This window comes from Colletotrichum phormii (assembly GCF_030913505.1).
Source record: "Colletotrichum phormii strain CBS 102054 chromosome Unknown BDP81scaffold_32, whole genome shotgun sequence".
Classification (NCBI taxonomy): Eukaryota; Fungi; Ascomycota; class Sordariomycetes; order Glomerellales; family Glomerellaceae; genus Colletotrichum; species Colletotrichum phormii.
In genome coordinates, this window is record NW_026851474.1 from 114,583 (window position 1) to 140,849 (window position 26,267).

Below are 26,267 nucleotides of genomic sequence, written 5' to 3' on the forward strand. Positions count from 1 at the left end.
ACATCGGGGCACGGCTGATCGCAAATGTCTCACCGCACAGACTGAACCCAGATGGAGAAGCCTGAAGGCCCTGCAGCAAGAGAAAGTGGAGGAGTCTGGAGATGTCGGGGAAAGGGAACGTTGTGAGAATAGATCCGGGGTTTCGATTGTAGCAGCGGCGTGGTATGATTCCTCATCAGCCAAACGCTAGAAAGACTGGATCTTTTATCATCGACCTTCCGTCTCCTCATGTTGGATCCAAATACATTCGACCTCAGAATAGTTCATCTCTCTCCGTTTGCCCGTCTACCCGTCTGCCCGTCTGTCCGTCTGCCCGTTTGCCCGTTTGCCCGTTTGCCGACCGCCGGTTACTGATGGAGCGGGACGGTGGGTCCCGTCAGGCGGGCATTGGTCTGGACCGGTTCAGCCTCCATCGGGCCTAGCACTTCCGATGACTAATTTCCCTGAAATGGAAAAGCAAAAAAAAAAAAGCCAGAGACATCACACCCCACTGCTCGTGACAAGCACTCGCAAGCTTCGATGCCCAGCGACGCCGATACTTACCCAGCGGCTTGGCGGAAAGCTTGTCCACACGAGCAGGAATGTCCTGATGTGAAACATTATGTCGCACACATGTGTTGATTGTCACGGCCGAGTGCAGTAAGACAGAGGAACTTTTTGAAAATGGTATCAATCTTAGTTTTCATTCATTCGCGTCGTGGCGCTTCCCATGGGGTATTGTGTATGGCATTACAGCCACTGGAGGCCTATGCCCGGCCTCCTCCCTGTACCTGTGTACCAAAATTCCAAAATATTCCTAGTATTGTATGTCTATCGCTGAGCCCGGCAGCGACCGATCTTACTCCTTGCGTGTGTCCTCGACGTTGGAGGCCCTGATGCTACCCTTCTCCTCGTCATGATCGTCAATCTCCTTGGTCTCGACGGCCTCGCCCTGTACACCGGCGACGGCGTGCTCGAAGCTGCGGCCGCGACGCTCGGGTCCAAACATGGTGGTGACGACGATACCCATGGCGATGATGGCCGTGGCAATACCCATGACGGGTCCGTAGGCCTCGACGCTGTGGCCAGAGGAGGCGGTGACAAACGTCTTCTCGGAGATGGCGTTGACGATCTGTGCCGAGGGAGACGAGATCATGTTACCCAGCTGGTAGGTGATACCGGGGAAAGAGGAGCGGAAGGCCGGGGGCGACAGCTCGTTAAGGTGGATGGGAATGACACCCCAGGCACCCTGGACGAAGAACTGCATGAAGAAACCGCTAGCACTCAGGCTGCGCTCGCCCTGGGGGAGAATCCAGGCGGGGATAAGGCAGGCAGAGATGAGAGCCGAGACGATGATGGCGCGGCGACGACCAACGAACTGAGACAGGTAGCCGATGATGGTGCCACCAACGCAGGCGCCGGCCTTCATGAGAATGGAGGCGCGGGAAGCACCAGCGTTGTCCATCTCCTTCTGGGCAATCATGAAGGTGGTGTACGAATCTTGCGACGTGTGGGAGTAGTAGTTGAACCATGTCATGAGGATGATGCAGTAGACGCACATCTTCCACTCCTGAGCCAGCATCTTCTTGGTCTCCCTCCAGAAGGCGCCGGGCGAAGCCGACTTCTTTCCGTGGCCCTTGGACTCGAGGAACTGCTGGGATTCGGGGAAAGCAATACGGACAAGACCGACAGCAATGGAGATACCGGCGGCGATCCAGAAGACCGTCTTCCAGGTCTCAACGCCACCGCCGACACCGAGGTTGGCGCAAGCGGCGAGGACGTAACCGAATGAGTATCCCTGTTGAAGGATTCCGGACATCAAACCACGAGCGTTGGAGCTGAGAGTAATATGTTAGCGAGCAATTGACAGACTCTGGAGGATTGAATAACTAACGGGCAGTGCTCAAGGGCCATGGCAATGGCATTGCCGTAGACACCTCCCATGAAGAGACCGAACAAGCTGCGCACAGCCAAGAATTGCTGGAAAGTCTTGCTGTAGATGGTGGCGATCTGCAAAAGACCGAGGATGATCATGTTGGCAACCATGGGCCACTTGCGACCATACTTGTCACCAGCCAGACCGAAGCAGGCGGCGCCGACGGAACGGAGAAGCAGAGTCAAGGTGATGGCAGTGGTGATATCTGTCTTTGACCGGTCGTAGTACTTGGCCAGCTTGGTGGTCTGGATAGACAAGGCGTGGAAGTCAAAGGCATCGGCCGTCCAGGCGCAGAAACCGCAGAGGAAGAAGAGCCAGTCGCGAGGGCTAAGCTGGGCCATCAAGCTGATGGGGTTCTTGATTGGGTCGGGATCTTGCCATTCTGTGTGTGTCTCGCCAGTTGGGCTAACAACGACGGTGCGCTGTCTCCAGATGAAGAGGTCCTTCCAGGCTTGCTTCGCCGTGGCCAGCACGCCCTTGGCGACGGGGTCGGCGGGCTGCGCAGTCGACGTCGACATGGTGGATGTCTGTCTGCCTTTGCTAACTCTCTAAGACACGTTCAAGTATATATGAGTGACTTAGGTGGTAGAAGATGATGTCGGTGACCAAGCGATAGGTAAAGGAGGAAGAAGAGATGAGCGGATGAGGCACGACTGATTGAGTTCAACAGAATGGGATGAAGAGGGGGACACAAAGGTTCTTCATATAGTTGGGCAAGCCATTGATTGCCATGCAGGTTGGCGAATCATCAGACCGTCCATCGTCTCGGTGCCAAGAGTTCACCAACATGGAGCAGGTGGATAAGGTGGTTTCGAAGGAAGAGAGAGACAAAAACAAAGAGCACCGGTGTCGAGGTCCAGGGTGGCCGGGATGGCACCGACATGCTCACGGTTTCGAAAGCGATCATCTCCCATGATGGAACGCTGCAGTGAAGCGTGATGATTAGTGCGGGCAGGCTGGCCAATGGAGGGAGGCCAGAACTGTTTCTGATGGATGCGTGGGGAGGTCGGAGTCGATGATGCGGGGTCGACGTCGGGGGAGGAGGACAGGAAGAGCCCAGCGTGGTGAGGAGACCAGGCCAGAGGGATCCTGCATGGGAGCTGGATTTGCTAGATGGCAGCTAGAGCTTTCTAGCGGGGAGAGTAGAAGAGCGTGCCTCGATACGGATACCATGCAACTTGCAAGTAGCACGAGAAAGACGGCGGCAGACAAGGGGTCGAGGAGACCAGGGTGTATGTTCCATGCCCATGCCCATGGTGGTTGGCGAACTACGGTCCCGAGAGTGAGCTAGGCGTGCTAGGGAAAGCTAGGAACCACGAGGATTACGAGGGCGCGGACCATGTTGGGATATTGCATACGATGGCGTTCGTTGGCAAGGGAGAGAAGCGTAGCCTGCCTATGGCCTATGCCCACTACGGAATTCCACGCGTGCGGGAGACGGCCTTCACTCCGGCACATGATGGATCACCCCATGCAGCATGAGGCACGCCGCACGGCGGTTCCTCAGCTAGCTACTGGCGAGCAGCAGGGTGAAGGGATCTGGATGGGGAAGAGGTTGGTTGGCGTTTGTAATGGTGAACCATGGTCCACGGGTCAAGCGTCCGTCTCCCGGCATGTCCAAGTGCGGCAAAGTGAGATGCGATATGAGGCGGGATCCAAGTTAACGCACAGCATATCGAATCCACTGGGAGTCGCCGGCCGAACACCCTCTTGTCGCCATGAATGAACTTCATTTCGGGTTGGTATGCGTTGGGAAAAAGACGACGGGCTCATTCTGGTTGCACAAAACGTGTCACACGGCTCCATCTCTCTTGTCTTGGTGTCTGTATACTGTGGTTTCGAGCGTGGTACAGGTTGCGCTTTGGCAGACCAGAACAGGAAACGGTGAAACGAATGGCACGAGATAAACCCGTCGGAAAACGACCCTCGATGACTCTATCATGGGCGGCCTTTGTCGCGATACAATGTTGAATGGCTCCGTCGCAGTGGTAGCGATAGCTGTGATGTTGCGCTGTCGGAGCAGTGTGAGAAACGGATGGAGTTGAGGCCAAGAATAAGCAGATTGGAACGCTAGGAATAGGAACGGGGGTTCGATTGCGGCGATAGTGTGCACTGTGAGAAGTGAGAACCAACGCCGAACGGAGCCAGGAAGAAACGAATCAAAAGTTACCTTAGTCAGGGCCGCGAAAAAGGGTTAGGTTGGAGCGAGTACAAAAAAAGTTTGCGCCTCACACGTCCAGGAGGTCTTGGCTGTCTGTGTTGGGGTTTGGTCTGTGGAGTGTTGGATGGGGGCGATTGAGCCATGTTGCATCACGGCCGAATCCTTCAATGGAGCGGGAGGGAAGAGGTGTGTGTGGGAGAAGAGGGGAGCAAGAAAGTCAGAGTCAGACATTCATGATGGGAGACCAGAGGTACGTACTTTCCCAATGTCTGATGTTGGATGAGATATGTGGGAAAGAACGAAGAAAAAGACGAAAGGCAGGCACTCAGTGAGGTGATCCACCAAGTCACGATCACGCCTGCCTTCATTCTTGTTCTTCCGTTCTCACGATGATTAGAGTTCCTTCCCGGTCCAGCTGGGACCTGAACCTAAGGGAGCGCGAGACGAGGAAAGCTCGCCATCACTGGTGTCCCGTGACTCCTCTTCTTTCCTTCTTCGATCGGTCGCTGCCTTCCAGAAGGAGCGCCAGAAGACATTCCGTCCAGCAAGGTACCTAAATACGTACATAATAAGCAGTCGAGAAAGTCACACACACGCCGGGTTTCTCGATTGGACCTTCTTCGCGCCAGAAAGCACCTCTCGCGTATTATGCTTCTTCCATGCCTCGCACTACTGCCGCCACCTGGTTGCAACTTGCGAGAGCGGGGGAACAAGCAACATCAAAATCGCCAACGCCAATGCCAACACCAACACCAACACCACAAATCGCAAGCGTAGAAAAAGAGCGCAGGCAGGCAGGCAGGCAAGGATGGGCCACGCTCACCAGACGTAGGCCAAGACCCAACGGGCGATGACTCTGCCAAGAAAGTGCTTGTGTCCTCGGCAAGCCATCCCGCCACGCCAAGTTGCTCGGCGCTGCGAGGGAGTTGAGTAAAATGTCGCCGCACTCGACGACGTCGACGACAATTATCAACATCAAAGAGATGAGGTTGAAAAATCGTGAGGTCGCTTCGCTGATTCCAGCAGAGCGGTTCGCAAGATCAAATGAACCACGTCTGACACGTTTGACAGCTCGCGAACAGATTTCCCCCAGATAATCCCCCTTTGGAGTAGCAGATAGCCGATCCCGCACTGATGGGTAATGCCCAATGCACTAGCAGCGAGCCAGCGTCCGTCCCACCGTACAAGATGAGAATGATGGGGGAACGGGGAAATAAGCTTAACGGGCGTTGTGGCCTGATGCTAACAATTTAGCACCATCCGTATTACTCCCGACTAATGGAAAGAAAAAATGGCTCTCATCTCTGTATCTCTTGGCCAATGAGAATCGTATCATGGATGATGGTGGAGGGGAAAATACAAAGTGACAACTTTCGAGGGAATTCGCGCACTGGTATCCTCCAATGGCCATGTAAGCGTTGCAACTTGCAACACAAGCGTCAGTAGGTAGCAGATGGCAAGCTACGAATAAGTTGATGAGAGTGTCCACCAGCCCCGGCTATCCATACTTCTTCATCCCCGCGACCCATTCAATTCCCCAGAGGTTCTCAAGTCGGGGCCCCAAGATGGTCCATCGAAACTGTCAAATGGTCTGCTGGCATCCGTATTACCTGCGCATTCCTGGCAAGACCACGATGCTCGTGGACGTCTAGTTGGACAGTCCGTCGGAACCAGTCCCACCCCCACTGCCACTAGCTGACACTTGCTCCTTCCTTCTCTCCACCGTTTCTCGCTACTTTGTACCTACCTTAACTTCGTACCTCTTTCGCACTTTCCCGTGTGCTCGTGAGGAAATGACCAAAAAGACGGTTCTTGGGAAGGCACGACCGGGGACAACCGGGGGCTCCCTCCCTCGGACGCAACACCGATAGCGCCAATGTCTCCACTCTTCCCCTCCCGCCCTCTGGCACTCGAATATTCGGCCATCTTCCGAGTCTTTTTCTCACAACTTCACCACTTCTGCCAATGGCATCCTCCGTATTCGCCCCCTCTCATCCTCTGCACCACCGTTCCCCACGGGCAGATTTCCCCAATCTCTGTTTCCCCGGTCTCCAGATGTCAAATCTCTGATCTATCATCTAGCACGTCTAGCAAAGACTGGAGTCATCCGCCCGGGCCCTTTCGTCAATCCACCTCATGCCGAGTCATGCTGGGTCAAATGGCCCAGGGCCAAGGTACGGAGACTCCATCGTCGTACCTAGGGGTCCTCTCTGCTGGGCATCACCACCACTGAACCATCCACGGGCCACGGCTTATCACGAAGTACACGACATCGCAATGTTTGCCAAGACATTGTACCCTCAGAAACCACGCCATTGTCTCTGACTTGCTTGCCGCCAACGGAGCGCCAGTCAGCCAGAACTCCTCCCACATCCCAGTCGCTACATCCAAGCTAATGGGACAGCTCCAGGAGCGCAAGAGGCTGATAGCCTGATGCGACTTGTCCCGGCACTCGACCTCTCCGACCACCGCTGACCACTCACCTCACCTCACCTCACCGGCCGCCGACCCTCCTCTCGCCTCGACTTGCCCGCCCCTCGTCTAAACTCAACCTGGAAAGACGCCCGTCCCTCGCCGTAACGTAGGAGGGCTTCTCGAGAGTCGACCATCCCTCGACCGTCCGTAATCACAAAAGTGTCTCTCGACCGAATTTTGCTTCCCCGTCCCCCCCATCTTCCCCGCCTCTCCAACGACAGCTTCCCCCCTCAACCCCAAACCCCGAGTATTCCTCTGCGGAGAAGAACGGATCCATCATCCTCGCCAAACCGGGCCCTTTTCGCAACCTCAACAACACTGGCTGGCCACGCATGCGCCTGTGTGCACCAGTGTATCCTCTCGTCACTCCACATTCGTCACCACCCACCGCTTGACTATGCTCCGGCGCGCATTCTAATCCTTGCCGCAACGAGGCAAAACATCTGCAAGCGCATCTCCCGAGTGTTTCGAGATCCTTTTCCAGCCTTCTGGCCTCTGCTCCGGCGTGCTGCCGCGGCGTGTTACCCTGAGTCCTTGGAATACTACCGTGCCCGCCGGCTGCTATCATACCATGGGAGATGCGCACCGAGAAACTCAAGATCCCGCCGTGAACTTTGTCCGAATCATTCGAATCGTTGCTCCCAAACGGCGGTGAGCCGCAAGGCCCTATTGCGACGCTGTCCACCCGCCTATCAGTAGCAATTGAAAGTCCCCGATCCTCTCAAACCTGCAAGTCGCGCAGAGAACACTGTATCCGTAGCTACGGGCCAATCGGGCGATATCGAGAGGCCAAGCCAAGGCACCTTGGTCGACACCAACCGACCGGCCGCCCACGAGCCTCCCGCTGCTCCGGCCACTGTCTCACAGCTAAAGCCTTCCCCGGCGAGACTAAGAATACTTCTAGAAGCCTAGAACCTGGAAAGACCGCACATGCTCATATTTTTTGGAATTATATCGCAACTAGCCTCCCAAGTCCCAACCTCTTCACCTATGTCCTATAGTATCTATCGGTACTGCAACATTAGTCGCTGGATATCGCCCGGTGGGTTGGTCTTATCAGCATGTTTCGAACCGCAGCGCACGTTTGAGAACGCCTGGCCTATGACACCCTGTCCGTGCTGCTTGCAACGCTGGGAATAGCTTGCGACAAGAGGCTCCCACTCTGCTTGTTTCTGACAAATTCAGGGTCCGTCGCATGTACTTCGCAAGACATGCGATTGCTAAGATTAGATGACAGCAGCAAGAAACAAAACGATTTTGGTATGCACATCTGTTTTGCTTCAGGACAATGTGTGTTGGGGTCCGACGTGTCCGAAGTGGCGGTCCCCGGTTGAGCTATCTTACAAGCAACCCAAGCTCCCAGATACAAGAAACGCCAAGGCCCCGAGCCCGTTTTCCCCCTTTCCTTGGCTGGGCCTTGCTCAACATCGACAACGTGGCGGCTACCTCCCGCTTGGCGGCAGACGTGATAAGACGTCCACGAGAATTCCTCGCACACTACTAGGCGCTGTGCCATGAATCGCGACTCCGCTAATGGAGGGATAACCTCGAGGGCAACCGACTTGGCTTACGCACCATTGGCACGACCATGGAGCTTGTTTGCTTGGCTTTGGTTGAACCGTCCCCGACGACGGATACAACCATACATGCCACCTTCTCCTCGAGCCGCTAGCCTACCGAACGCCCGCCTGTCGATCGGTTTTCTTCCTGGGTCAGCTATTCGTTCCGGAACTTCTTCGTGGCCCCCAGCTAGGGCAAGGCTGCCATGCCTTCGGTGGTGGCGGCTTGAGGCCAAGCACCATCATTGACGACCGTCGGCTGCAAGCTGAGGCATCCTCTCTATTCCGAAGTATGACGGTCGATGGATTCCTTCGCTCACTCTAAGATTCTGGGGATCTTGTAAGTTCTTGCAGATCCGGGGATATACGGAGATTGCCCCCCCTTCTGCTGCACGTCTTTCACCCGTCAATGCGGGGTTCGAGATCACGTCCAACTCAGCTGAATTCGACAAAGGCCAGAATCCACACTGGCAAGCGCGGAAAGCAAGAAACGAAGTTGAAAATTTCCATGCTGAAGCTTGGCTTGATGAATTTTGCCTTGCCATCTTACGATGTCGACGAACAAGTCTTGGGGCTGTGTAGGTATCTTATGCAGCACATTCGACGTGATGCTGGGCACCGCCATTCTTTGTGTTGGGTTCTGATATGTCACAACTTTGCTCAACCACTTGGCATTCCCAAAACAGACAACGTTGTTTACCCAGTGAGTATCTCGTTTCTTTTGCTTTGCATGTTGCGAAGGGTCGAGTATCAAGGTCTTCGGATTCTTCCGGAGGGCCACCATCGTCTTTAACCCGGCTAATGATGGTCCGCCTCCCTCTCTTCCTCTTAGCAAGCGATCGTGACAGTAAGCGAGGACCACAAAGGGGGTCATGATTTGAGTTTTTTTCTTAGCTGGCATGAAGCGCCTCCGGTATGTTTTCGTTTGGGAATGGGGTCGTCGAGTCTTGCGGATGTAGTTCACCTGAATGACTTCGCCACCTTCCTGTACTCGCTCCGAGGTTCTAGAGTAGAAAATAACGCATTCATGTATGTCGTTGCTTCTAAGGGGACTATTTTCTATGGCCTTGACATATTCATATCTTGGTTCTCACGCCCTAGTGTTCGAAATGGCTACGGAGATGATTCTTGATTAGGTGTTCGAAAAGAAGTCTTGCGATCTAGCTTTGGAAATTGCGTTCTCGTGTTTTTTAAGCCAGCTAGTCGATGGCTGCGACACTAAGCAGCGGATCATTCCCGAAGAAGGTATTGCCCTTTTTGAGACTCTTCGAGTCTTGATGAGTCTAGGTATGCTCTCGGCGTTCATCTCTCAGTGGTCGTAGGTGTGAGAGACTGGACATCAAATTGTTGCCACCGCGTGGCCCTGGGTCTAGTAGCCTCAATATTTTCGTCTCTATCCATTGTCCTATCTCTTGTAGTGTTAACACTATGGAATGTCTAAGAAGGACCGGGAAAGGAATCAGCAGGCCTACGCTCGTCATCACTGACTTTGCAAGAAACTTGAAGATACTCCAGTTCTTATTTCACGGGGTAACATTATACCTTGTAACCATGCCTCGAAAAACTACTGCTGGTAATGTCGTTCTAACGCACTTTGCGCCGGAACTTATCTCTGTGCTGCTACGATCATCTCGATCAGCTCAGAAGTCACTCGTAGTGTCACTGAACCAGGCATGTTTGCAAACACCCTCTCTCCGAATGATTCTTCCCCCTTACCTCTGAAAACGCAACACGCTCTATCACTCGATCTTTCCAACTCAATCAATCCTTATCATTCCTTGAGCCAAGACAACACCTGGACTCGTCGGATCTCGATCCCCATATGAGCTCCTCTGTGAAGACCGTAATGGTGTAGTCCGTCTCGTTGCCGCAGACGCGCTGGCAGTCCTCTCCCTTTTCATCGGCACGTACACAGTCGGTCTCTTCTCCCACTCGTGTCTTCGATTCGGCTCAGGATGCAGGCTCTTCTGTGGAGACCTCCGTTGCGAAGAGGTTTCGGGCGCCGACAGACTGCGCTGTCTGCGTTCTGCAGATGTTGTTTCTTTGAACCCTTTCGTCTTGCCAACGCCTCCCTCCCTTCCCCGCGCGGCTGCTCCAGACCCGTGGAGGCCTCTCCATGGAACCACTCTTTCAGACCTTCGTAAATGGGACGGCTCATCGTCGTGGTCATTGTCATCCATCAGATTCAGCGTAGCGAGCCACTCCTTTGCCTCACGGGCGTGCTTCTCCACCAACGCGGCACGCTTGAGGTGAGGCCTCTGTGAAGCCTGTATTTCCTCTGACGTCAAGACGCCGCCTAAGGTTTCGGTTTCGCCCATGACGATGCCAATGCCGGACATGATCGCCACCAACGCAAAGTCGTCGTTCAAGAAGGGTGTATCTTCTACATCAGGGGGAACGGCGGCGGAGTTGAGGAATCGGAATCCTGTACCGAGGTACGGTCGCGAGGGGTCGATTGATATCATGGCGACCAACTCCTCGTCTAATTTGGCGTGGCCTCCCCTTCCGATGTACTTCTGTCCGATATGCGTCTGTCGTGGAGCTTTCAGGATGCGGGTTTCGTCGGGCGTGCGTTTCCGCCAAAGTAGCCACCCGTCTGAAAGGCGAAGTGTCCGAATCGACAACCCTCGACTATGCCGCCATTCGAAGTCGATATCGGTCGTCAATTCCCTCCAACAAGGGTCGCGAAGACGCATTGTGAAGCGCCATAGGCCTTGATACCTCTTCCCGCGGATGATGCGGCTTAGCAGTGAGCGGAAGCCTTGGGCATTCCCCTGTAGGCCGCGGTCTTCGTGGAGGAGGATCTTGGGAGTGTCGCTCGAGTTACTTTCTCGGCGGCGGGGGCGTGGGAGGGGGCATTGGGGTTGTTCGAGGTGAACTTGCATCGTGCGACGGGTCTTCTAGCCCGGCAGGCTGACGAGGCGGTGGGTGAGGCGCGCGATGATGGGCGCGGTGGAGAAGGGGCCGGCGTGGATGTTGATGCCGATTGCATTGTCTATCTCGGAGGGTTCGGCGTCGTGAGAGAGGTAGAAGAGGGGGAGGTTTGCGGTTTCGGCGAGGCCTGAGTCAAAGATTGAAAAGATGGGTGGGAGGAGGCGAAAGGGCGGAGAGGACATTTTTTTTTTTGTCGTTATTCCCTTTTCTCCTTGTCTATTTGATCGATGGAGTGATTTTTCATATCGAAAGATTGGTTGGAGACTACATGATGTTGGTGGGTGTGCTTCAATCTCGGCAGTTTGGGGTGATGTGTACGAGGATCGAAATGAAACACGGGCGCTGGAAAGCATTCCTGATGGAAACAGTGTTACTAGGGCGGCAGTTTCCTCGGATACAACTTCGATCGGTGCTTTCCTCACACAATGTTGGTTCAAGTTTGTCTGTTAGGAAGCTGCCCTCCGCCAGAGAACAAGCTGCATAAGGAGGCAGAAGAAGGCAGAAGGTGTAACAGGTCGTTGGATCATTTCATGAACGGCGCCGCCCCGAGATGACCCACTTGCGCCGTCCGGTTCGGCGCCTGGCTCGGCCCCGCTACGGGGACGCTACCCCGCACAGCAGATCGAGGCTTCACAGCGTCAAGGCGAAGGGCAGCCTGGATTCAGTCTCTGTGCATGCTTCCACTTTTCCTTGCACAAAGGAAATTCGACCAACCACCTCCCGGTGCAAGTCCGCACGAATCTTACCTCGTCAGCGGCAAGGAAGAACATCTTGATCGTAATTGAACTCAGCTAAAAATCAATCATGTTATTTGTACGGCCATGGTCACTGCTTACCAAGTATCTAAGTCAGGCTTTCTCCAAGACACGCCCAAATATGGTGGCTGGCCCGAGGCCAGTGCCGTTACACGATGCGATATTGGTCCAAGACAACAGAGCTTGTTTGGCGTCCAAGAATGCGAAGTCATTCAGCTGATCACATGCTTTGAAAGCGTAGCATGGTGTGCCTCAGCCCTGCCCAGTGTTAAGTTGCAGGAATTTTGACATTTAAGCAAGAGTCACTACATTCTTTTTGATGATCCTCGATATGTAGGGCAGAATATCCAGGCATTTTGTGTCAGCCCAATTCGCTTGGTTCAAGTGTGAGCTTCCAGCTGAAAAGCCCCCTCCCTCCCCTCTTAGTTACTAAATTACTATACTTGATTCTTGCTGTTCCTCCCCCTCCGCTACTTGACTGCCATAGCGCCCATCACATCTAGCGACGTTTCCCTCTGTCATACGAAACCAAGGCCATATCATATGCTCAAGCAGGCGAGCCTTCGACTACCGACTTCACCGTTCGCACATATATATCTCCACCATGAGGGCCTCATTCGCAGCATTAATCGGGCTAGCAGCCAGTGTAGCCAGCCAGGCCTCCTACCCTGGCGCGACCTACAACGGATGCGGCACGCCTGTAAACTTTAATACCTTCGTCCTAGTCTCGGTCCAAGCTGTTAACAGTCCAGTCTACTGCCGACAAAACTGCTTCGTGTTCAACAGTCGGGCATTCGGCGCACTCTATCAGGGCCAGTGTTACTGTAGCCCTGTAGGTCTCAACAGTATTACCTATGCGACACCACCGAACGATAGTGATTGCACGGTCCCGTGTCCTGGACTTCCCACTGCTTTTTGCGGCGGCGTGGCCAACGGCGGCGTGGTGTACGACGTATACAGCTTTGGTACGATAGTTGCGACCACCTCTTCAAGCTCCTCAAGCTCGTCAACATCTTCGAGTTCATCCACCTCGTCCACCTCGTCCACCTCGTCCACCTCGTCCACCTCGTCCAGTTCGTCGACCTCTTCAACCTCTACCGACACGAGCAGCACGTCCACCTCGTCTACCTCCTCAACCTCTACCGACACGAGTAGCTCGACTGTTTCCGGGACAAGCAGTACTGAAACTTCAACAACTTCAACTTCTTCATCTACTAGTCTTTCGAGCTCTTCAAACAGCCAGTCCACAACCTCCACAAGCTCTAGCACCGTCTCGTCTTCTTCATTCACTTCCACTCCAACATCTTCTACGAGTTCCAGCAGCAGTAACACCCAGTCAAGTTCAACACAGCCATCGTCAACCCCTTCGACGAGCTCATCAACCAGTCCATCTACCGTCACTACCAACACAGATAGCTCCAGAACTAGCACCGGGGCTTCCACCACCTCGACTCCGTACCCAACATATGTGAACGCCACAAGCACGACGGGCTCTTCCTCTTCAACCTCCGTATCTCTCACTTTGCCATCCACGAGCACAGGGGCATCTACTTCCACTTCTTCGAACAGCATAAGCACGATAAACACTAGTGGAACCCCCTTGACATCTACGAGCACAGGGACATCTACTTCAACCCCAAGTTCAAGCCTTGTCTCAGCGTCGCCTGTAAGCTCTTCTTCGACGACTTCTGGCTCCTCTCCGACATCAAGCTCGAGTTCAAGTGCTCTGACATCTGGAAACCCATTGAGCACAAGTCCGACGGGCACCGAATCAGGCACATCTCAAACGGCACAAAGTTCGTCCTCCGGCGTTCTTTCCACAACGCTCACAGCATCATCGGCCACTGAGACGACAAGCACATCTTCGACTTCCCAAGCCCCTGTCTCCGGCTTTCTTCTTAGTGTTTCTCTGTTGCCTGCTGCCACTGTTTCGGCAAACTGAATAATCTGTTGGTTCACTGGAGAAGGGAGTAAAGCGAAACAACGAAGGAGGAAGGCACGAAGCGATTGGGCACCGGTTGGATTCGGCCAGTCGGAGATCAGAGAGACCATATCTTGTAAGACTTGCAAAGTCGTAATTGTGTCTGATAAGCTTGCAGAAAGTAGTAATTGTGGCTCTAAATTGACGAACATTAATATCGAGAGATTATCCTTACCGGACCAGTAGACAAGCAGAGAGCTTCAACTGCTCCTAGTGTCGCTGGAGATGTCCCTTCAACCTCCCACGTTCAATTGTACACGCATTGAAAGCTGGGGTATGTGCTGCATGGCTTGATAACTCGATGAGTTGGCTATTGTGAATGATTCGGAGCCAACGATCAGGCGTGGCTGGAAGATTCTCGCAACGACACGTGGTGAGCCGTTGACTGAATCAATTACCTTCACATTGACATCAGTAGATATTCTGAGAGTAAAAACATGTGCAACGACGATCACACGAAACCAGAACGGAATAAGATTCATACCCTTGCCAGTGTCGATAGGTGTTATCATAGAATGTTTGAGTCGTTAATCTAACAACTTTACATGACAAGAGATGTTGTCTCGATGACTCTATGCAGCCTGGTTTCCGAAGGAAATTTTTGACGTAAGATGCATCTCAAGCTTAATAAGAGCGCAGAATGTGAAATAGAAAGACAGAAAACAGTAAAACAAGACGTGTTTCCCCCATAGGCACATGCAGTGATCAATTGTCTGAAAACTTCGTGTTCCGTTAACACTACTTGAGGGGCATGACGTCCCAGAGGTCATGCGGGTCTCCTGAATCTTTCATGCTTCATTCGGCCTCGCATGTCAAAGGATTGAGTCTGTGCCTAGTCTTCAACCTTGAGTAAAGTATGGATCAGAACCTATCTTACCTAGGTAGGTGCTGTTGTAAAGGCTCATGGATCTCTGTAGGGATCTTCGACGCACTTCGTGCAAACATGAAGAGACTTGTGCAATCTTAATCTTGATCATGAATATTTTGCACCGAGCTGCATCTGAAATCTTCCGTTTGTGTAACTCATTGTACATTAATGTCGTGAAGAATCATAAAATAGGCTTTTGATATTTATTCAACCCCAGCCAACACTCAGAACCAGACTATGAGCCATGAACTGAGAATAGAGCTGCCAGATAGATAGTCGGGAGTCAAATCTCAGAGAGATCAACAGATCAAAACAACTACAACCTCCCCGTTGCCATAGCATTAGTCTCCCGACGATGACCATCTTCCCGTCGTTGGCGATCAACACGGGAGAATGTTCGATGGATCCCCCTGAAATGAAGGAAATTCCCCGATCCGATCCACACGTGCGGCCTGCCTGCGAACTGGATCCGCCCAAATTTTCTGATCAGCACACGGACCGTCGACGGCCCATTGTGAACAAGCCTCATGGAAAGGGACAGGGCCCAGGGGACCATGTATGGTTGGGCTGCGATGGGAGATTACGCAGTCTTACAACCCGACTTTACTGGGGGAGGGGGTTTCTAAGCTCTGACAGCAAGGGGGTTATTTGCCGCAGGACTCGAATGTGACATGTCGGTTTTCTTTTTTCCACCTCTGTTGGGTGACTGGTTGCGGACTTCACGATGGCTTCATTTCCAGGGCGACTGATACCACTGGATTACTGGAACGGTGTAGCCGATGCCCTGCACACCAACTTTTCCAACTTGGCAACGAAATGAGGGCGGCTGCCAATATCATGCTTCAAGGGGTGCATCGAACTTTTCCTCCCTTGCACAGTCCTCGACTACCAGGTACGAAAGTATGACAAGAATGGGAAAAAAGCATAATTGTTCCTGATATCAGGTGGGCCCGGGAGTGTGGTAAGTTGCCGCGGACCCGTGGCGTAGCGGCGTGGTGGTCGTCTATGACGGTGTGTTGCATCCGGCTTAGACGAGCCATCACGGTAGGTGACATTTGTCACCGACGAAGGAGTCAGGACAGCTCGGTCAAGCTTTTCACGGCGACGTGTTTTGGCTACCTCCCTGGCCGTTTGTTGCGGCCGCCTTCCTATTCGCACCTTGATGCTCTCATGTTTTCACGGGTTGTCGGTGGGTAGTATTGATATCGGCCCTACGGCTATTTTTGAAACCAAGACTTGACGATGCGGCATAGGCACTGAAGCCCGTCCGGGTTGCAGACGTGACTGTTTGACAAAGAAAGGTACACGCGTCAACGGATAGTTGTTGAGATGGCAGCATCACATGTCGAATGCAATATTAACTGCAGTGTCAGGATTGCAAAGCTTGTCCTGAATCACGGCACGTTGAGTTGGCTTTGTCGAGTCAACACTGCTGCAGCATCACGAATTACCGATGACATGTTATCAGAGTTTTGCATCGCAGCAAGCCAGCATCTCACCCGTCGTCATGCAGCATGCCGATGGCCAAAAAGGGGTGGAAAGCAGAATCAAACAGCCCCCAAATGATGTTGGACCATTTGCCCAGCACAGCGCTCGTTTCATGCTGAACTCTGAGTTCTAGATCGTCCAATGCCGGATGGCACTTGAAAACGTGTGGCAGAGGTTCGGCGCGGACTTATCCGCCGTTGACTAGACTGCAACGCTTCTCACTTACGGATACTTAACTTACCTGCCTAGTCAAGCTGATGCTAAGCTAAGGTAGCTTGGCCACATCATCAATGATCAGCCCGTAAAACAGAGTTTCTGTTTAGTCCGGCTGCAACTTCCGGGCCATCAGCGATGCAAAAAGAAGTTGTGGACACACGAACCGCGAAATGGCCCCGATACCGCCTCTGTTTCGGACGGGACGCGACATAAGTGGACCATTACCAACCGGACGAAGAAGGTCTCATCTTATTTTTGGACTGAGGTGGTCTTTTTATTTTTCCAAGCAGCGTTCTGGAATCATGGTGGAGTTTTTATAGTAGGAAATCTTATCGTGGAAGACAAGAAATTAGGGTTTGGGAAAAAGGCACAGGAAAGAAAGAAACTCCACCGTTGGGAATGAGCTCTGCCCTCCCAGGGTCTGGACAAACATGCCTCTTCGTTCCCTTGCGCACATCACACCAGGGGCCCCCGATAGGAGTTGTCGACAGGGTTTTTGCCGCTGTGAAAGTGCGAGGGGGCACGGATAGTCAAAATTGCCATGTGTGTGGATCGGGAGCATTGGGCTGGAACCTCGAGCAGGGCTTCCAGGGCGTGATGGATATCACGATCATGAGGCAAAGCAGAGATTTAACCACAATTTGACAAACAATCAGTTGGACAAAAAAGAATTTGGAGTCGTGAGATGTTCCATGCCGCAGGAGGGAGCGTGACAGACTGGATCCCGGCCCCTAGATCCCAGCTTGAAGCAACAAAACCCATTCCTTCCGTCGGATCCTGTACCGAATCCAGCTTAATGGGAAGAGAGGGGAAGACGGGATAGCTGCAGGACAGTCACAGTCGGGGCCCCGGGGGCGATGTTATTGTGGATTAGAGCATTTTTTGGGGGTTCCGCCGAGGAGGAGAAATGCGAAAGGCGATGGCGCAGGATGGTGGGAAACTCGGTCGGATCGTGAAAGTGTTTTGGAGAAGGAGAGGAGACGGAAGCTGAGAGGGAGAAAAAAAAGAGGATATCTCGAAATATGGATCCAAGGCTCGGGATTTCCGCATTAAGGAAACCGAGAGGAGGGACGTGAAGGGGATGTGAGCTTGTGAAAGCTGAGTGAGTCGACGATGAGCGACAGGGTGCCCCTTTTTGTCATCACACGGACGAGCGAGACATAAGCTGGAACGGCCGATATATCCACTCCCGGTTGCCCAGTGGAGAGGTGAGAAGGGTGTCTCACAATTCGTAGGCAAGATGGAGAGAGTCCGTGGTTGGAACCCACGGGTATGCGGGCTGAAGATGATGGATCTCGGGTGCCTTGCACAAAGGAACCTGGGAGAGGAGGAGAAGGAGGAGCTTTGCATTTGCAGCTTGCTTACAGGCAACTGTCAGCGGAGTCTAGAGCTCGAGAGAGAGGAGAGGTAGGAGCTGGAGGGGTCACCCCATCTTCCTCCCGTCGCGGCAGGGCGGTCTAGAACAGTGGCCGAAACTCTTCCTCGCGGTGGGATGGGTGTGTGGACTGTGGACGGTTTGATTCACGATCGTTGATCCTCCCGGTTCCGGTGTCCCGGGCGGCACGGGAAGGCGGGCAAACGCATACACGCAACGCACGGCACACACGCACGCACGCACATACACACACATCTCTGGTGTCAATCACGACTTAAGTTCGAATGAGATTGGCAATCTATGATGGCAGCGTCGGTGCGTCGCATGAGTGATAGACGTCGCACCGCATGGATGTTGTGATAGGGGGAGTTAGTAGGAGGGGTGGCCAAGATGGTGAACGGGCGTCACAGCCTCACTCAGGATAGAAACAGTAGATCGGGTCATCGGTGGACTGAAAGACCGTTGCTGTGGTATTGGGTAGTGTAGTGTGGTAGTTCTAGCAGATACGAGGATTACGCGCGTAGGCTCGTAGGGGGGAATTTTGCTGACCGAGAAGGAAAAGGTATGATATATTGGATTGTTCGAATGATGAAGAACAACAGGAACCGACGACGGTGAACCTTGGGACGAATCAGGATCGCCAACTCAATGTCAGATCACAATTACAAGGAACGCTGGACAGATGTTCATGTGATAGTGGGGTCTGTTTTACATCATCGAGTAAGGGTCGTCGTCCGTTCCGTCTCTCGTTCGAAGGGGACCCGGAAGATCGACGAGCCAGTTGGAAACGGACAGCAGAGCCTCTCCAACGTGTTATTCTAGGTGGTGTCCTGTCAAGGACGCATATCAAAGAATAGCAACAGCCAGAGAATGTGACGGTAGGGAAGAAACCAAGCTATTGGAAATGGCCCTTTCGTTCGTCTCTCGCTAGGCGGAGTTACCTAGTCTGCCATCCGGGAGGGTGGGAAAAAAGGGGAGGCGTGTGGGATGGCCATGATTTTGTTGATGCTACACCGTACACCGTTCTCCTCTACGTCATATCGTCTCGCCATGGCACGCCGACCGGTTTTTGCGGCGACCGCTGCACCGGTGGCTCGAGATGGACGCAGGCGGCCGCGCGAGCGACGACAGGCGAGAGAGAGGGCTGCGGTGCTGCAGTGCTTGCAGTAATGCACAATTTTTCTTTGCATTTTTGCCATTGGCTAGGTTCCGCGCTTCGGATGTTTAGACCGGGAGACATGGACGGATGTGAACACTGCAGTTCACACAGGGGCTAGCCAGCGCAGAGATGCTCTGCCAGATCGGGGGATTCCTTCTAGCATACGCCACTCAGCCCATTGGCATGCCCGGCGGCGGCGTCAGGGGTGCCATGATGTTCGACCAGGGAGCTGCCCTGATTGTTTCGTCTGTTTGGCTTTTGGAGCCCTGGAGCTAGCAGGGGACGGAGGGGTTCCGATGGCAGGCTTGGGAGTCATGCGAAGATGACAGTTTTTGGAGAAGAGTTTTGCTTTCGTTCTATACCATTCTGATGAGAATTGTGTCTGAGTGTGTTTGAATGTGACGGTATCTGATAATCCATTATCCGCTCAGGTACGCCGTTGACGGGATGATCTCGAAACGGGATGATACTGTGACACATGGCAGGTTTAGGGACAGATTGGCGTTTTGCGGCATTGCGGCGAAGAAGCTAAGATTTGGATGAGCGGTGATCTGAGGGTAGAGCAATTCGCTAGTAAATGATGGTTGTCTGACTTGAAGAGTGACAGCTATACGAGAGGCTTGAGAGTGACAACTGAACAATGAAAAGGAGCATTCCAGAGAAAACTCAGACCAAGGCGGCGAATGACGAATACCGAAAGGTTATGGCAAATGGCGAACGCAGAAGTCTCGGCCGGGCTCATTCTGTTATCTCAATCGGCCCTACGAAGCAACCGATTGGGGATGCAAGATTGGTTCATCGATCACATCTGCGACAGCACTACGGCAGATGGTTGCTTCTTCTTCATGTGCTCGCTGGCAAGCTATTCGTAGTTTTCTCTCTCTCTCTCTCTCTCTCTCTCTAATCTGTCTGACTCTAGCCGCCGCCCGTGCTTGAACCTACCACACCTCCGAAGTGCTTCCCGTCCACACCCTCTCTAACCTCTCACAGGGAACATGGCTTGAGCATACACCCTTCCCTTTGGGTCGTTTTCAGTTGTCCTCAAGGCCCAGAACGGGCACCGGCGACGGGTCGACGGACCTAACAGATTATAGCGGAACGGCTAAGGTAAGTCAGGTCGCGCCAGAGACGTTCTGTTGGGAACGCATGCAAGAAGTTGGGATGCCAATGCCCATTAGCTTGAAAGGTTTTCTTCGCTCAGCCCGTGCTTTTCGGTGTCTCTGACAGGGCTACCGCCGGAACATTGCCGGCCGGACTCGGTGTTCGTTGTTAATGAGACTCTCTATGAGTTTGACAGCATCTGAGTTTTCAGACCGCGTTTGCGATGTTCACATAGAGAAGCGTTCGTGGCGTTCAATCGGATCTCTTTTGATAGTTTGAAGGCGAACTAATGCCAATGCCCGCAGCCCAGAAGCCTAGAAGCAGTTCATGTGCGCTCTACGGAAATGAGTAATGCGATTGATGTGTGCACCTCACCTCCACGACGAAGGTGTCCTCACAGCGCTCACGTCCTATCATTTCACACCTACAGATACGGGAACACGGGCACACGGGCTCTCCTCACCGTCGGCCGGCCCATCCTCAGGTGAGAAAAAGAGAGGGCTAAGAAGACACCAAGGCCAAGAGAGGTGCGGGTATGGCGCGCAAAAAGACGCAAGAGACTCGACTGATAACGACGACAGTGAGTCCACTGCTTCGTCTTGGTGCAGGCACGTGTGACGCGAGACGAGTGCGCTAAATAGCTCCAGACGGTCTGCGACTGTCGTGAGAAGAGGCAATGATAGGCACCTGGTGGTACGAACAGCTCAGCAGAGCTTCGCTTTAGGGCAAGTCGGAAGCGCAGAGCTTCGGCAAGCCGCGAAGGGCAGAGGTGAGGGTGTTGGAGGGGGAGAAAAGGAGGGGGTGAGTTGAAATGACGGCATGGGGGTCACCGACGCAGGCACGGGGGTTTAGCTGTGCTGCACACACTCTCTTTTCAAGAGAGAATGCACAGAATGGACGGCTAAGGGTTCCTGGCAGGGATGGCGGGAATCTTGGAGGGCTGGAGGGGAGGGAGGGGTGGCATCTTGAAAGTCAGGACTCTCACTCAAGTTGTCCTCCAAGGGATTTGACTTTGACGCTGGTGACTGAGTCTCTCAGTTTGTGTATGACTCTCACTCGCACTCTCACTCTGTGGTGTTGCGCCCACTCACTCACTTACTCACTCACTACACCAGCTCATACTCACTCACACATCACACTTTTCACTCACTGTATCACTGAAGGTTGAAGGGAAGGTGTGGCGGTCTTCGATAGGGGTTTCCGCGGCAGGATCCACTCTTTCTAGCACAATGCTATTTCTAGCGCAAGGGAAAATCCTCGACGGCGGCAAGAGCTGCACACTAAGCAGGTACGTATTGAAAATACACAGGTACCTCTCGGCGCGTTCCTTCCCCTTCCAAATTTGCCTCAGGTTGCCTCTTCCCTCCATCTTGTTGCCTCTGCAGATACCTACAGCATACTCCGTCCTTGAAACTGCATAGCAAACTGCAAGCTCTTGGAAGTTTGCACCAACAGTTCGAAGATTCTGATATAGCGACTAAGTCTTACTCGACACACTTCCTTTTATTAGCCACACACTCGACGCGGCTCGAGGCTGGAGCTTGCGCATCCTTATCGCCGAATCCACCCACCACAACCATCGTCGACTCGAACTTCTCTCCACTTCTCTCTGACGGCTGTTGTGGATCCTTCGTGTTTTTCTCTCTTTCTCTCTTTCTTTCTCGCCCTTCCCTTCCTCACACAGCGTTGCCGTCCCAGCACCCTCACACTCGCTCGCTCTCGCGCCCCGCCAGCCGAGAGAGTCCGTCTGGCTTGGCCAAGGTGCCATGAACAAGCAGCAGGGTCACACAGCCCACTCTTCGTAGGGCCCGGCATGGCGAGGCGTGGGATTGTCAATCATCCATGGCCTTGATGGGTGTGGTGACGGACGTGGGTCCATGGGCGTGGACCTGGATATCGACGTCAAACATGGTTCAAGGTCCATCCTCTCCACCACCACGGAGTCACAGACACACAGCTGCAAATACTCTGTTTTCTACGTACAGGTGTACGGATACGCCGTGGCGTACAAGTGTATGGATACTACGGAGCAGAGCCGTCAATCTTGCGTGATAACGCAGAGGCGCACCAAACACGCCAATCCCTTAGCACCGGGGCCGAGAAACACCACCACGGTCACCAAGCTCCAAGCAAGGAACCGGCGACGAGTCGACGACGGGCCTGTGGAGCCTCCCGGTCTGCTCGTTGCCGTTTCTGTTGCTCTCTCTCTCTCTCTCTCTGTGTGTGTGTGTGTTCCTGGGATCTGCTTTCCTCCGCCCGATTCTCAGCTGTAGCTACTCCAGCTCTTTCTCCCTTCTCCGTCTTGTGTTTTTCGCCATTCATTACGTCCCGTCTCTCCGCTCTTTCCGCCTGCTTTCCAAGCTTCCCGACTCCATTGATCATCCCCTCCTCGCCCTCCTCCTCTTCCTCGACCTCCTCCCACCCTTCAAACCCCCTTCAACTAGCTTCCAACTTCCTTCACACAATGGCGCCTACTTTCCACGAGTGCTACCGCCGCGAGGTCCACTGATGACACTACCCCACGATAACGACGACACTATTCATCCATCGATATCTGGATACTTGACTCGATATACCCAGAAAACCTGCATCTTCACCAACAGCTCTAACCTCCCCAGTCACGACTATCTTGTATAGAGGCTTTTGTACCACCACTTGCGATATCCTCAGAGTCAGTTGAGGAGAATCGAGCAGGCACACCCAACAGCTTGGAAACGGCGATCGTTTCCACTTTAGACAACATGTCGGGCTCGCCTGTAGAGTCCGGCCAGACGAGCTCCGGCTCCAGCAACACACCACCGAATCCTTTCGAGAACCCATCACAGGAACAACCTAAGCTTCAGACTCCGCCATTGCTTCACCCTTCGTCCGCAACCCTGCAGGCCCGAAAAGAGAAGAAGGAGAAGAAGAAGAAGGTTGGCTTTCATGCCGACAGCCCTCAGCCTAGCCAGACACCTCTGGTAGACAATCGGCCACCGAGCATCGTGATTGACGATGACTACTTCGCGCAGTCAATGTCTCCCGAAGTTAACCCCTTTGATACACCTGGACGCATTGCTACTCCAAGACGAGACACCGACGCAACCCCAGTGGGAGCTCCAGACGCCGGTGAGCTGCGCCGTGCTCTGACCCAGGTCTTGATTTCGGAGAATCAAGATAACAGTCCATCCGAGACACCTGCCCGGCCCCGGCCCGTGCTCCGCCGTAACACCAGCTACGACGCACCGGAGGAAAGGCAGAAGGCTGACCTCGCCGAGCAAACCGCCGGCGAGCGGCAGCAGCGTTCGGGTCTCGAAGCTCGCCAGCGTGCCAACCGACTGGCCGTGAGTGTCGAGAACTACTCTTCACCCCCTTCTCGTCGCAACTCCATCGATGGGTTCAACCCATTCAGTGACGATGAGGAGACCGACCAAGTCATCGGCTTGAGCTCTGCGGTAGATGGGTCTGATGAACGACGAAAGGTTCGGTCCCGTCCCAGAAAGAACTCGCACTTGGATGCCGAAAATCTTGTCCGATCCCATACGAGACGTGCCAAGAAGGGTGGCCGAGGACCGAATGATTACTTCAAGTATGAGGCGCCTTCAGGTGCTCGATCTGGCACCGCCACACCAACCTTGGAGCAGTCTTACGCTCACGATTATGTCCCACCCCCGAAGCAGTATCACGGTGGTATTCTGTCGTCGCTCCTCAAGCTATACAATGAGAATGGCAGTGGCGGTAGCAGTGGCCGGAACACGCCGGGATCCAACACACCAGCTACAGCAACGCCCAACCAGTCGCCTCCGGGCTCTATGCTAGCCTCCGCTGCGCCCTCGACCCCTGGATCTCCCCGGCCTTCCCGCCCCAACAGTGGTTTGTTCAACTACCACAAGAAGCAAGGTTCTCGCTCATCCATGGCTCTGGCTGAGCTTATGAAGTCGTCGTCCGCCATGGCTGGGCCGGCCTCGAGTGTGTTCAGCCAGGGCTTCACCGAGAAGCTCAAGACCGAGCCCCCATCGCGGCCGAAGAAGAAGAAGTCCGGAGTCTGGGGTGGATCTTCACCAAAGTCATCAAAGTCTGAAGACAAGCACCGCATTACTAAGCATATTGCTCAGATCTTGTCGAGGCATAAGTATCTCGTCAAGCTGTGCAGGGCGCTGATGATGTACGGGGCCCCCACCCACAGACTGGAGGAGTACATGAAGATGTCGGCACGAGTCCTCGAGATAGAGGGTCAGTTTCTCTACATTCCCGGCTGTATGATTATCAGCTTCGACGACAGCGCCACCCACACCACCGAGGTCAAGATCGTTCGCTCGGCACATGGTGTCGATCTGGGCAAGCTGCGCGACGTGCATGACATCTATAAGCAGGTTGTCCATGATTTGATCAGCGCCGACGAGGCTACCATCATGTTGGAGAGCATTACAGCTCGCAAGCTCAAGTTTGGCAACTGGATGCGGGTGCCTGTCTATGGTCTCGCCAGCGTCTGCGTCGCCCCCTTTGCTTTCCAGGGACGCTTCATCGACTTGCCCATCGCTTTCATTCTCGGTTGCATTCTGGGCTGGATGCAATTGATCCTTGCTCCGAGCAATGAGCTGTACGCGAACGTCTTCGAAATCACCGCCTCCATCGTCACATCCTTCTTGGCCCGCGCCTTTGGCTCCATCAACAACGGCGAACTGTTTTGTTTCTCTGCTCTGGCGCAGAGCTCCATCGCCCTCATTCTTCCTGGTTACATGGTCCTCTGCAGTAGCTTGGAGTTGCAAAGCCACAACTTGGTCGCCGGAAGTGTTCGCATGGTTTATGCCATGATCTACACGCTCTTCCTCGGATACGGAACCACTATTGGCACTGCCCTCTACGGCATGATCGACCGCCACGCAGAGTCGAGAACTACCTGCACCGACCCGCTTAATAGGAATTGGTACTTGTTGTTTGTGCCGGGTTTCACTCTCTGCCTTTGCATTATCAATCAGGCCAAGTGGAAGCAGACACCTGTCATGGTCACCATCTCCCTCGCCGGCTTCCTAGTTAACAGCTACTCGTCCGACTTTTTTGTCGGTAATGCCCAAATCTCGAACATGCTTGGCGCTCTTACCGTGGGATTGCTAGCTAATCTCTACTCCCGCCTCGGTCGCCATGCTCACAACTATTTCCTCGATTTTCTCGACTGGTGGGATCTTCGCATGGCCCCGCGCTTCGTTAGCGCTAGCCGTCGTCGCAATGAGCGTCCTCGTCCAGAAATGTACCAGATGTCTGGCCAAACAGCCGGAGCTTCTGGTCCCTCGGGTGTCCACACCCCTGGAGAGAACACCCCTGGAGAGAACACCCCCGAAGGATCGGCGCCAGCAACACCAACGACCGCTGCCTTCTCCGAGAAGGATAAGGCTCAAGGCGTTGTCCCAGAGCGGAAGCGCACCGTTGGCTATGGGCTCGCCGCCGCCGCTATGCTTCCTGCTATATTTGTGCAGGTTCCCAGTGGTCTTGCGGCAGGCGGATCGTTGTTGGCGGGTGTTACGTCGGCTGATCAGATAACGAACAATAACGGTACTTCGACATCAACCGACAGTTCGGACCTCAACAACTCGGCCTTTGCGGTTCTTCTCAGTGTTATCCAGGTCGCCATTGGTATCACCGTCGGACTGTTTATGAGCGCCCTTATGGTCTATCCTCTGGGCAAGAGAAGAAGTGGTCTGCTCAGCTTCTAGTTGATGCGAGTCTACACGGTTATATCTTTATGGTTTTCGCTCTCGCCAATATTCGGCAAACTTTTCAACAGTCGGAGGTGGAATTACGAGCCGGACGTGGAGTTGGGGTTCGCGGCAGAGAGCAGGATACAAGAGGAGGATTCATCGGCGTTTCAGAAGGAGTACAGAAGGGCAAGCATATGAAATGGCACTTTGGCGTTTGTTGGTAGCGTTCGTTTGGATTGGGTTGGATTCACTTTGTTCTTTCAAGCATTGGTCACGGAGTAACAGTACAAGACGTCGGGTTTTGGTGGCGACAAATACAGCACTAGATAACATGAAAGACATAGATGTAGAGATAGAACAAATGGATTCGAGCTCTGCTCTCCATACCTTATACTTCATACTTTGGGTCACACTACTTTTGTCTCTTTAAGAAGTTTCTTGTTGTGAAATGCCTACGTCATCTTGCCTTCCAAAGTGAAGCCTTTCTACAGGGTATAAGAGACTACTTATCTAGGTAGCTCCTTTTCGATTCCGCTGGAGTGGGCTTTGCTCCCACGGTATATGGGGCAAAGTAGACTTCTTCATGAAGAAGCTGTTTTTGATCT

General features: G+C 53.5%; 6 protein-coding genes across 6 annotated transcripts; 4 read left to right on the plus strand and 2 right to left on the minus strand.

Annotated features, from left to right (window-relative positions):
• Nucleotides 1-458: 458 nt before the first annotated feature.
• Nucleotides 459-2,734, minus strand: BDP81DRAFT_440402 (major facilitator superfamily transporter). The gene is made up of 2 exons (XM_060591502.1): nucleotides 1,874-2,734; nucleotides 459-1,817 (listed from the first exon to the last, which is right to left on the minus strand). The coding sequence occupies exons 1-2, from the start codon at nucleotides 2,431-2,433 to the stop codon at nucleotides 839-841; spliced, it is 1,539 nt and encodes a 512-aa protein (XP_060438866.1). The 5' UTR covers nucleotides 2,434-2,734; the 3' UTR covers nucleotides 459-838.
• A 5,426-nt stretch (nucleotides 2,735-8,160) lies between these two features.
• BDP81DRAFT_440404 (uncharacterized protein) lies at nucleotides 8,161-8,551 on the plus strand. Its single transcript, XM_060591503.1, has one exon. The coding sequence runs from the start codon at nucleotides 8,198-8,200 to the stop codon at nucleotides 8,357-8,359; it is 162 nt and encodes a 53-aa protein (XP_060438867.1). The 5' UTR covers nucleotides 8,161-8,197; the 3' UTR covers nucleotides 8,360-8,551.
• A 1,509-nt stretch (nucleotides 8,552-10,060) lies between these two features.
• On the minus strand, nucleotides 10,061-11,226 carry BDP81DRAFT_399828 (uncharacterized protein; the record flags this gene model as incomplete). Its single annotated transcript, XM_060588613.1, has 3 exons — nucleotides 10,061-10,136; nucleotides 10,247-10,914; nucleotides 11,029-11,226. The coding sequence occupies 3 exons, from the start codon at nucleotides 11,224-11,226 to the stop codon at nucleotides 10,061-10,063; spliced, it is 942 nt and encodes a 313-aa protein (XP_060438868.1).
• A 992-nt stretch (nucleotides 11,227-12,218) lies between these two features.
• Nucleotides 12,219-14,181, plus strand: BDP81DRAFT_140513 (uncharacterized protein). The gene has a single exon (XM_060581822.1). The coding sequence runs from the start codon at nucleotides 12,404-12,406 to the stop codon at nucleotides 13,739-13,741; it is 1,338 nt and encodes a 445-aa protein (XP_060438869.1). The 5' UTR covers nucleotides 12,219-12,403; the 3' UTR covers nucleotides 13,742-14,181.
• Nucleotides 14,182-20,235: 6,054 nt separating this feature from the next.
• BDP81DRAFT_140555 (uncharacterized protein) lies at nucleotides 20,236-20,887 on the plus strand. Its single transcript, XM_060581823.1, has 2 exons — nucleotides 20,236-20,514; nucleotides 20,635-20,887. Exons 1-2 carry the CDS (start codon nucleotides 20,339-20,341, stop codon nucleotides 20,795-20,797), a joined length of 339 nt encoding a protein of 112 aa, XP_060438870.1. The 5' UTR covers nucleotides 20,236-20,338; the 3' UTR covers nucleotides 20,798-20,887.
• A 1,384-nt stretch (nucleotides 20,888-22,271) lies between these two features.
• On the plus strand, nucleotides 22,272-26,073 carry BDP81DRAFT_440415 (uncharacterized protein). The gene has a single exon (XM_060591504.1). It carries the CDS (start codon nucleotides 22,729-22,731, stop codon nucleotides 25,675-25,677), a length of 2,949 nt encoding a protein of 982 aa, XP_060438871.1. The 5' UTR covers nucleotides 22,272-22,728; the 3' UTR covers nucleotides 25,678-26,073.
• The last annotated feature ends 194 nt before the right edge of the window (nucleotides 26,074-26,267 follow it).

Excerpts from the sequence above, each read along its gene's own strand:
- BDP81DRAFT_440402 (XM_060591502.1), bottom strand. The coding sequence starts at position 2,433 with ATGTCGACGTCGACTGCGCAGCCCGCCGACCCCGTCGCCAAGGGCGTG. Across the intron at positions 1,818-1,873 it reads ATGGCCCTTGAGCACTGCCC|CTCCAACGCTCGTGGTTTGA; the intron begins GTTAGTTATTCA and ends TATTACTCTCAG.
- BDP81DRAFT_440404 (XM_060591503.1), top strand. The coding sequence starts at position 8,198 with ATGCCACCTTCTCCTCGAGCCGCTAGCCTACCGAACGCCCGCCTGTCG.
- BDP81DRAFT_140513 (XM_060581822.1), top strand. The coding sequence starts at position 12,404 with ATGAGGGCCTCATTCGCAGCATTAATCGGGCTAGCAGCCAGTGTAGCC.
- BDP81DRAFT_140555 (XM_060581823.1), top strand. The coding sequence starts at position 20,339 with ATGCGATTGATGTGTGCACCTCACCTCCACGACGAAGGTGTCCTCACA. Across the intron at positions 20,515-20,634 it reads AGACACCAAGGCCAAGAGAG|ACGGTCTGCGACTGTCGTGA; the intron begins GTGCGGGTATGG and ends AAATAGCTCCAG.
- BDP81DRAFT_440415 (XM_060591504.1), top strand. The coding sequence starts at position 22,729 with ATGTCGGGCTCGCCTGTAGAGTCCGGCCAGACGAGCTCCGGCTCCAGC.